The sequence below is a fragment of the Mesitornis unicolor genome, unplaced genomic scaffold, assembly GCF_000695765.1.
Source record: "Mesitornis unicolor isolate BGI_N332 unplaced genomic scaffold, ASM69576v1 scaffold31469, whole genome shotgun sequence".
NCBI classification, from domain to species: domain Eukaryota; kingdom Metazoa; phylum Chordata; class Aves; order Mesitornithiformes; family Mesitornithidae; genus Mesitornis; species Mesitornis unicolor.
This window is the reverse complement of record NW_010205874.1, coordinates 1-10,445: the sequence shown is the minus strand read 5'-3', so window position 1 is coordinate 10,445 and position 10,445 is coordinate 1. Positions and strand designations below refer to the sequence as shown.

The following is a 10,445-nucleotide window of genomic DNA, read 5'->3' as shown; positions in this document are numbered from 1 at the left end:
CCGCGCGCCCCCCGCCACTGGTGGCCCCTGGCGCAGCTCCGCCCCACTCCAGGCCCTGCTGCTCCAGGGTTACACAGACGCGCACCGGGAGAGCAGGTTCTCCAAGGCACGGCAGCAAAATAAACCCCGTCAGCTGCTGGCTGGCATTGCAGGCAACTTGGAGGGACCGGCACACAGCAGCACGGCAACAAAAATCAGGAAAAGCTGCAGAAATTCACACTTCTGTGCTCAAAAGCGGCCACGGCGGCTCGGGCCGGCAGGGTTTAGGGACCACACAGGGTTTGGGGAACTCGGGGGTGCGCTGGAGCCCAAAGCAAGGGACGCTGCAAACCCCTCCTCTCCATGAGCCCTGCAGCAGAAGCAGCGATGCTGATATCTGGGGGCAGAAAGACACAAAAATCCACACACCTCCCGAATTTCTAACACAAGAGCAAAGCCCAAAGCTCACTACAAAAGATCTCTGAGATGAAGACAAGGACAGGGCTTTTCCCAGGGGTTGATAATCACAGATCTGGGATCCTCCAGAATCAAACCCAAACACAGAAAACCAAGCCACAGCGCTACAAAATCGCTTCCATTATTTGCTCACCTGAACACGACACAACTCACCGATGCTCCACGGCTGAGCGGCCCGATTCCTTTTCTTAAAGAAAACTAGAACCCCGAGCAGTGTTTACTTACTTAACACTTACCGTCACGCTAACAAAAGCCATCAGAAATAGGAAATATCTGCATAAAGCGAGTAAATTGTGCCCTGCTGCTCAGAAGTTTCACATTAAGTCTCATGTGCCCGTGATGCATAAATACGATCGCGGTCTCCAGCTGCTTTCCTACACACAGCAACTGCACGAGCCCGTTACAAATAACACGAAGAATGTGTTACTGAAAAATGTGAAGTGCAGCTCAGCTTCTGCACTAAATTACAGGAGCGGTGAACTGAATTAGAAAAGACATTATTGTTATTATCATGTGGTAAATCCTTCCCCAACGGCAGTTTTGCCATCTCAGGACGGTGGAGATCTGCGATCAAAAAGCAGAGGTTGCACACAAAACTGCATCTCCACACCAAAACAGCAGCGGTTTGTGGATACCGATTTCCAAACTGCACCAGAATGATAATTTTCCAGGAAGAGCTAACACGGATGGAGAGCCCCACAGGTACCCATGGCATGTGGAGCTTTCATCACAGCCGGCTGACACAGACCACAGGAAGGATGCAGTCAGCTGGTACAGAGATGTCCCCTGCAGAAGATGGCTCTAGAAGAGCACCGCTTCCTCCAGAAACCCACACAACCCAGCGATTATCAGTTCAAGGAGCCATGGCTACGAGCCCTACGTGATGTCCTGGGTGCAGAACACCGCGTCCTGGAACCTGAACCCTGTACCCATGAGAAACCCTGACGTGACCTGCGGTACCAAACCAAACCCGGCCGTGGGACATGCGGAGCGGCCGTGTGGTAGATGCAGGGGTGCTGGCCATAGAGGAAAAGGGACGTGCTTTTGTCCTGCTGTACGCAGATATATTGTAAATAATACAACACGTAGCCTTACTCATTTCAGCCAGGAGAAGACGTCACGGCGGAGGCTGAGGCAGGCGAGGACGCAGGGGTGCAGTGCAGCATCACTCTGGTGATGTCCCTCCAGTAACCACCTGAATCCAGGGTGCTGGGCCTGTTACACGTGGGGTCAACCTGCATCTCCTGCACGTCCACGGCCTCTCGGTTCCTGTTTCGTGACCTCTGTGGTACTTCAGTGCTGCAGCGCACAGCCGGAGCACACCCCGTGCAGGTCAGTCCCTCCGCAGCAGAGCCGCGGCCGCCACTGCTCCCGCCCCCACATCTGGGCAGAATTAACTATGTTTTAATTCGTTCCCTGTAGACACTGGAAAAGACTCGATGTGCAGTCAGCGCCCAGACAATGAGGGGAATAATTCTGGGTTTCTCTGTGCGTGTCATCTCTTCCAGCTGCGTTGGTCCGCGGCCGTCCCAGGGGTGAGCCCATCCGCTGACACAGGACAGCGCTGACTCCCGCTCCACGAGGGTCTGGGCTGTTTCAGCAGAGGCTGTACTACTATCAATGGGTATTATCCTACAGCAAATCGGTCGGAAAACCGCTGTCATGAGAACACCACGGATCATCTGCGTACGCAACAATGCAGCCCGCTAACACGCGAGTAAATAAGATTAAAATGTGTGCACGCCGGGAGACAAAGCCTACAAACCAAAGGGAGCTGAACAGGCCGAGCTGCACACTGCAGCGTGTTTCCACAGCTGCCTTGGTGCACACACGGCTGCTTCTCACAACAGGCAGAGGTTATCATCTTATAAATGCAATTTAGAGTCCTCTCCTGTGTGCCAGAGGTGACACGCTTCCAGTTATTCTGGTAACACAAACCCCAGATAACTACAGCTCTGCAAAGCTTTTCCCAGCGCTTGTAACTTGGGCTGAACACAGCACTTTGTCGGTACGCGAGTCCTCTCAAGAATAACGACGCTAGGACCACTGCAGAATGGGTATGTCGAGCTACAGCTACAGTGATGCCCTCACCTCCCAAAAATGAAGGTAGATATGGCTGGGGCCGTGATATTCCACAGGCCAGGGTTGGGAAGAGAAAAGCTGCATCCAGAAACAGACGTGCACGTGCTCCCAGGCTCACTGCTGAGCACTCTCTCCTCTGGTACCGCTTGTGGAGCAGCCGCTGGTCCCAGCACACAGCGGGGTGGGAACGGCCGCTCCTCGGACCCATGGCAAAGGGATTGATTTGACAACACGGCCCAAGGAAAAGGCTCCAAATCCCAGCTGGCTCTGCAGGGCCGAGCTGGATCCTCACTGCTCCAAAAGGAAGCACGGAGGCTACTAAAAAAACCTAACAACAGTAATAAACTATCTATCAGCTTTTTTTTTATGACCGGCTTACAACAGATAAGGGGATAAGAAGCGTTCCTCCTTGATGCACATCAACGAGAAAGAAAACGTAAAGGAGCGCAGTTGAAATCTCTGCAGCCACCCCAGTAGAGCAGAGCTCCGCTGAGCGGCGCCTTCCCCATCGCGCCAACCGCACAGCAGCGGCGCCTGCCCCAAAACCCCACCAGGTCAAGCATTGCCACCGCTGACAGATACCGGGCCTGGAGTGGGAAGCAGAGCAACGCCCAATTTTCCGAGCGTAACAACCAGGCAACCCTTGCCCTAAGCGCCACATCCACCGCAGCAGCGCCAGGCTCTTCCTCTGCGATCTGCACTACTTGAAGTCAGGCGACTTACCAAAAAAATTAACACAGAACCAGAGGTGGTGGCTACGAAAGGGGACCTGGGAGGAGAGGAGGACTGGCAGCCTTTTAGAGCAGAAGGAACGGCAGTTCGCAGTGCCACACACGCACGGAGCAGTCAGGCACTCGCTCGTCACCGCGGCGAGCAGCAACAGGCAGAGCAAGCAGTGGCATCTGCATCCCAAGACAGCTTGCAGCGTAAATCATCTTTAGCACAGTAAAGAGACGACGTGGAGTTGTGCAATGCGCCCGCTTCACATTGACGAGGATCCGCGAGCAGAGCTGGTTCAACTCTGGTTTTGTTTTCGCTGCCAGCGCAAGAGCACAATGGGGTTCAACCGTTGCAGAGGGAGAAAAGAATGCAACGGGCAACAAACCCACTTCTATTTTATAAGCTGGGTTTAAACATCAGGGGGAAATAAATCAGCAGAAATTAACTATTTGGGCTGGACTCGCCTATGGGGATCAGCTACAACTGGGGAGAGCGGGGTACCTGCATGACCTGTCCTTTACCCCTGCCTTCCCACAGCGCCCTACAGACGTTCCCCATTCACCCCTCTCTGCCAAAATCATTGGGGTTTTCTGGTTGTGTGTTTCCAGGACTCAAACCCCGAGCACAGCATTTACATCAAGCTGACAAACCCCAACACGCACCACTGATGTCCCTCCAGATAACCAGGCTGGGTCTCGTACCCAAAGAGAACCACGAAGAGAGGCATTTCCGTGTGTGCCGTCCACCGCTGAGTCAGGCAGCGCTTCGAGTGCTGCGTCCAGCCCTGCCAAGCCACCGGCCCTGGCCAAAATCCAGCCCGAAACACGGTGGCAAGACAGACGGACAGCTGACCTTTACTGCTCCCAAAAAACAACCGCTATTTCCCCCTCTTTCCTTCGAGTAACACGTCCCCAGAATCCTCCCAGTTAAAGCGACAGCAGAAAGGTCACTGCTGCAAGCACGGCTTTGGGCCGCGACCGGCCAAAAAACCCTCTTCCCCCTTCCAGATGCTCCTCCTTCACGGCTCCTCTGGGCTCTTGCCCTTTCCTAAACTCCCTTAATGGTCCTTATCCCCCACCCGCTGAAGCGCTCGCAGCGATTTCCATGTAACAGGAGCCGCCGCCGCGCTGCCAAGGGGCCCGCTCTGGTGAGCTCTGGCTGCGCAGAAAGGCTCCTCGCTCCCCCAAAACGAGCCACATCTCCAGGAAGTCGGGGGAAAACAGAGACGAGCGATGGATTTAATGCATCTGCCACGCAGGAGCACTACAAGTGCGCGTTGCTAAAACCATTTCCTTGAAACTTAGCAGTTTTCGCTGGCGTCTGTGCGATAAATCAAATAATATCCCATCAGAGACAGACACCATCAGACCTCCTAATTCTGCAGCGAAGCCTTTACCAAATGCTTTCGGCCTGTGCCAACCACTGCTTCACTTCTTCTGCTAAAGGAAATTTAGGGCAAAACGCCTCCGTTAACCTGCTTTTCTCCTCCCTCTCATCCTATCCCCCCTTGTGTGCTCCACTGGGATCCATCGCAGCTCGCTGGCTCCAGATCGACCCCAAAATGAAGCCGTCCTGAGGAATTTGGGGTGCAGACGTGCAGCTCCAGGTTCTGCACAGCAGCACCAGCAGAGTGAGGGTCCTCCACAGCCCCCAGTGCAGTCAGCGATTCATCGGCCACCGCAGGCCGTGCGCATCCAGCGCGCTTCTGACGCTCACGTCCTGCTTCACTTCAGAGCACCTCCTGCCGTTCCCAGGACGTGGATCGCTCTGCTCAGTGCTGGTTGGCACCTCTCGCTAAAGGCAGCGCGCTGTGCTGGCCTCGGACGCAAAATCACCCCAAAATCGCATGACATCCGTTCAAGACCGTGTGTCTGTAAGGAGACACCGCGTGCTTCCCGCTGCCCGGACGCCAGGGCAGCACAGCAGCTTCTCTTCCCCCCGTTTAATACATCATTAGTATTTTATGAATAGTCAAATTCACCAACACCAAGAAGTATTTCCTGCTGGAAATTGAAATTTAGCAACTCTGAATCCTCGATATCCCAGCCCTCACGCCACCCAATCGGTACCCGCAAGTAAAAACCCCCAAAACCCAACCCCAAGCGGCCCTCGCTTTGTCTGTGAAACAAACGCCAGTGCTGCCAAACCTTCTGCAAATAAACAAACACATCCAGGATCCCCTGAAACAAACCCAGCCAGGACCAAACACTTCTGACACGGTTCAGGAAGAAGGAGAATTCCTGCTCCAAACCAGGGCTCATTACTGCCTCAAACAGCTCAAAACCAAAATGGAGTTGCCTCTGTTCTATGGGGGAAAAAAAGAATAAAGCAAACCCAATTTTAGAACTGGACCCGGCAGTTGCAGTGTGTAAAAACCCCTGGGAAGGAAGAACAGCTTTGACTTCTTATACGCAACTCAACTAGGAGCCACCCCAAAATTCTTTACACAGCCCTTAAATGAAGGGGGGAAATAAAAAGCAATAAAACAAGACACTGCTGCAGGAAGAGGAGCCTCGGCGGCCGCGGCCCCGCGTGGTTCACGCTGCCCAGGGCCGCAGGCTGGGTCCCCCGCGGTGCTGAGGAGGGTGCTGAGGAGGAGGGCGCTGCCCAAACACCGCCGCCGCTGCCCAAAACGGCTCCAGGACAGCACAGCAACACTGAGCACCGCTCTGCTCCTCCCTCCACGGGACCTGCCCGCACCAGGATCTTCAGCGGGTTCTTCATCCCCACGTTATCAAACACAGGGTGTGAAACGGGCGTCCACAAAAGCCCCCAAAGGCCAAACAGCTCCACGTGAGCCATGCACCCATGAAGGCGTCCACCTAAACAGGGCTGCGAAATAGAAACAGGGCGTGAACTTTCCAGAAGCGTTCTCAAAAGTGATGTCTCCGTTATCTGTGAGGAATCTGCTTGCTGAAATTCACCTCCCCAGCCCCAGAAATAGGTCTGCTTTGATACAGATTTTATAATGGCTGCCATTAAAGATACGGCGAATAAAAAACCCCAGAAAACCCCCACGAAAGATGCTAAAAACAAGGCAGAAGTTGGGCTGACTGTGAGCAAGGCGAGCACAAAGGATTTCCGCTCGGCCAAAGTAAAAGGTAAGGCACGTTCAATATTCACACACCAGAGTGGAATTCATCCGCAAATTCCCGTTTTCCCTTCTGGGTTCCTTACATCACAAACTGCTTTGAAAACAAAGCGCATTTCCGGCACAGAAACCAAAACCCACGGCAGAAGCGCAGAACGGCTCAAAGCCGCCCTCCCGAACAAAGCCGAAATCCCCGCACACCTCATCCCGACCGTGGGAAAGCGGAGCGGACGCCGCGCAGGGAGAGCCCCGGGACTGCGCTCTGGGACCAACGGGCGCAGGCCAAAACCAAGTTAAAATCCAGACTTCATTTGAACCCTGCAACTGCTGGTTGATGTAGAGGGACTGGAAGAGCCATTTTCTGTTTTCTAGCTATTTTCTACCTATTCTTTCTGCACGGAAACCCGGCAAACCCCTCGTTCTGCACCAGCACCGAGCCTGTCAACAGAGAGCCAAGGAAAACCAGAAAACCCCCGCACGCAAGCCCTCCTCCAGCTCCGTCTGAGAGTTAAACCCCAGGTACGCCTGAACCGTACTGCAAATACCCTTATCTCTTCGACCGCAGTTATCAACCGGACTGCTGAGTATTTCCCACCCGGAATCTCCTTGGCCATGTAAGGCAAATGCAACACCGAGCAAAGCTAAAACTCCAGCTCAGCTTAAACGCAACCCTAGAGATTTACCCAGCAACCAAGTTATTTTTGTGCGGAACGCTGAAGTTACGCGAGGAAGGAAAATAAAAATCACCCCAACAACAAAAAACACCGAGCAGCGATTGATCCTCCAACCCTTGGGGATGAAGCAGCTCCTGCATACACTGAAATGCTTCCTCCTGTGCCGCTGTTTGTACGGACCCTTTACCACCTACTCCGTTCTCCCTCTCGGCTGTAGCTTAGAATTTTCCCTTTCCTTTCTCTTTAAGGCATGCCAGCTGCCCTCCTCTCTCCTTCCCTTTAATGCCACTCCTCAGTTAAAGCCACTATCATCCTGAGGAATAAACGCACGCCGGCGACGTCTGAGCAGGCAGCCACAAGGCAAACGGAAGAGAAATGAGTGACTTCGAAAGGAAAAAACAACCCCACAAACCAGCACGCGAGCAGCCGCGCTCAACCTGTCTGCGGTGTTTTAATAAAGAGCAGCAAAACCGAATTACCTTGAGTAGCCATTAGAGAAAGCAGGTCTGCCAGAGAGGCTGAGCGTTCCCAAAGGAGCCAGCGCCTCATCCCCCGATCCCTGGCATCTATTCCAATTTTCGGAGGCGGCAGGAAGAGATGGAATGATATTAAAAATGGGTTTCTGATCCTGCTGCTGAGAGAGCGACGCAGTATTTAAATCATAGTGGTACATCTGTCCCCCAGAGGTGCTGACGCCGTGGATGGATATGGCCGAGACCTTGGTGCCCAGCAGATTAGACCGCGAGAAGCTGGCCTGACAGTAAATTGGGCCCATGTTTTCTTGCTTTATGCCAGGAGTACAGAGTTCAATGAAGTCTTCCTTTTCCGTTTTCACTTGAGGCATTGGCATTTTGGAACTGGGTAAAAGGTCACCGCGGTCGTTAATTTTAGGCTTAGTGTCAGCTAAAATAGGAGGCTTGCAGTCTTCGCCCAGGTTCCCTTCCAGGAGGAAGGCATCATCTGCAGATATAGGGGACAGCAAGCCCCCGTCATCCAGCAGGGGGTCGAGCCGCCACGGGCTCCCGTTGGGCTCCTTGCCCGGCGACACCGGCGGCAACTCCAAATCCTGGAGGATATCCAGGGTGCTTTGGTCTTCAGAGAATAACTTCAAGTTGCCGCCGTTGGAGCCGACCTGGCTTTGGACCGCAGGCCCTGACTCCAGCGGGACGCCGCGGCCGGCCATGCCCGGGAAATCCGGCTCCAGCGGCACCTCGGCAGAAGACGCCGCTCCCTTGGCGTCCTCGGCCAGGCCGGAGGACTTGTTCAAGCTGGCGATGCTCTCCTCCAGGAGCCTGAAGTCCGTTTCCCCGGCGGAGATGCCGATCTGGCCCTGCTGCGAAAATCCCAGGTCGTTGCCCATCACTTTTGCGTCCGTCTCCCCCATGTACAGTCCCATCGAGAGCGACACCGCCTTGGACAGGTCTGGCTGAGGCACATTGTTTGCTAACCCCTTCGGAAAGTCGGCCAAAGCGGGCGGCTGGCTGGAACCTGACTGCGAGGGCGCGGGCAGGGGAGATGTAGACACAGGGGCTGGTGCAGTAGCTCCACCCCTGAGGGGTGGGTGAAAGTCCATCACCAGCCCCGCTTTGGTACCGAGGAGCGCATTCTTCCTCGCGTCGTCCGGATCCGACGAGTTCAGCAATTCTTTGGACTCCATTACTCCAACATCAGCTATAAAAAGATCAGAGGCGGTCAAAGTTAGCGCGGCGAGGGTATTTTAATAACAGCTTTAAAGAAAAAAAAATACTCTAAATCATTAGCCTGGCGAACCTGGTTTAGCTGCTCAGAATAAACACGCGGCAAACGGAGCGACGAAGAGACGCGTGGCAGCGTCCTCAACCCCCCGCGCTGGGTTATTTGTCTGCCTGGTTTTATTTCTGACTGGTAACAAGGAAGTGTATTTCTCAAAGCTTTGCTAAACCTGGACGGAGCGATAAGTCTGCCTGCATGCAACAGCACCAGCCGTCTTCCGAGCACTCTCCAGCTCTGCCACCCCTCCTGGCAAGGAGGGAAGCGTGAGATTTGTTACAGCGCCCAAACTGCAAGATTTTGGAAGGTATTTAACTACATCTTGGGCAGGGGAGGAGGACACTCGCCAGTTCCCTCTCCCTGCAGGCTCGGTACCATCACCCACCACAGGCACCAAAGCCTCCGAGCCGCCTCGCAAACACGACAGCCGAAATCTCTGTGGCTTCTTATGGCCGGGAGCTGCACCACAAAACAGGAATTCTGCTGTCTTTGCATAGGTTCAGCTTAAAATACAGCTCATGAATCCCAAAATACACTCCATTCTTTAAATAAATCTCTAATTTATAAATAAAAGCTAACTAAAAATAGGGGGTTTTTATTAGCTTCCAACACTTTAACAGCTCATGATCATTCTCCAGACACATCTAACGCTGAAAAACAACCTCCTAAGTTTCATCTGTTTGTATTTACCACATTTGTTTTCAGCACAGAGCATAAATATTTGGAGAATAACTGTAAATTCTTGGGCAAACTTTCTACGCTGTCTGTCTACGGCAAACAGCGCTCAGCTCTCGCTGCCCCCCAGCCCGTAAATGCCCAAGCCGAAGCCTGGCCACAGAATTACCCATTAAACAGAGCCACCCGAGCGCGCTCACAACAACTTTACGGTCGTCTTAATTATAAACCCGCCAGCCCCGCCGCCCATTTTCTCCAGACCGCGACCAGCGCTGCTGTTTTCTGTGTGCCAAAGTTAAGGCTGCGATCAACAAGAAGTCCCCACGTGTATAAATTTTAAGGTGGCCCCAGCGAGCTTTGGCCTGGGCGAAGGCGTCCGGAGCAGGGCAGCTCAACGCCAAAGCTCTTCTTGGCCCTTGGACACCGCTTGGCACGGCCGATTTGGGTACGGGGTCCCTCACCCGTGCTCGCTGGGTCTCCTGGGTCACGGCCACGCTGCCACCAGCCCCTTGTCACCCGGGCCCCCAAAATCATCTCACGGATTGCAAACAGCAGGGAAATACTGCTGGGCCGTTTAAGGTGGACACCACAACAGAGTCGGGAAAAATAACTGCATCTGTCTACCCACAGTTTTGCCTTTTTTTCTTTTTTTTTTTTAACGTGAAGGGGAGGAAAAATGTTGTTATTTTGTTTGACAATTTCCCCAACGTCGGATTAAAAAGAAAAAGAAAGCAGCAAAGCATCCAGCGTAGGAAACGTGTCAAAATTCAGACTCTGAGAGTCTGCCCAAAGGAGGAAAAAAACTGCCAATACTTAAAACTGCTGGATTACATTAAATTCTCCTTTGCTAAGTATAGTTTTCAGAGAAATGTGTCGAGACCTGTTGAGCTGTCTCCCTGGCACACCCACTTCTGCAAAATAAGACCAGCCCATGGCTGCAAGGCTGCGCTCCGGGCTCGGCTCCCCCCTCCTCGCCCCTCGCCCCCTTCCTCGCCCCC

General features: G+C 53.5%; 1 protein-coding gene across 1 annotated transcript; it reads right to left on the bottom strand.

The window, feature by feature from the left end:
* Nucleotides 1–7,470: 7,470 nt before the first annotated feature.
* On the bottom strand, nt 7,471–8,680 carry LOC104546233 (glucocorticoid receptor-like). Its single transcript, XM_010191572.1, has one exon. The coding sequence runs from the start codon at nt 8,678–8,680 to the stop codon at nt 7,499–7,501; it is 1,182 nt and encodes a 393-aa protein (XP_010189874.1). The 3' UTR covers nt 7,471–7,498.
* Between the last annotated feature and the right edge of the window lie 1,765 nt (nt 8,681–10,445).

Bases quoted from the DNA above. Each gene is read 5' to 3' on its own strand.
- LOC104546233 (XM_010191572.1), bottom strand. From the start codon at position 8,680: ATGGAGTCCAAAGAATTGCTGAACTCGTCGGATCCGGACGACGCGAGG.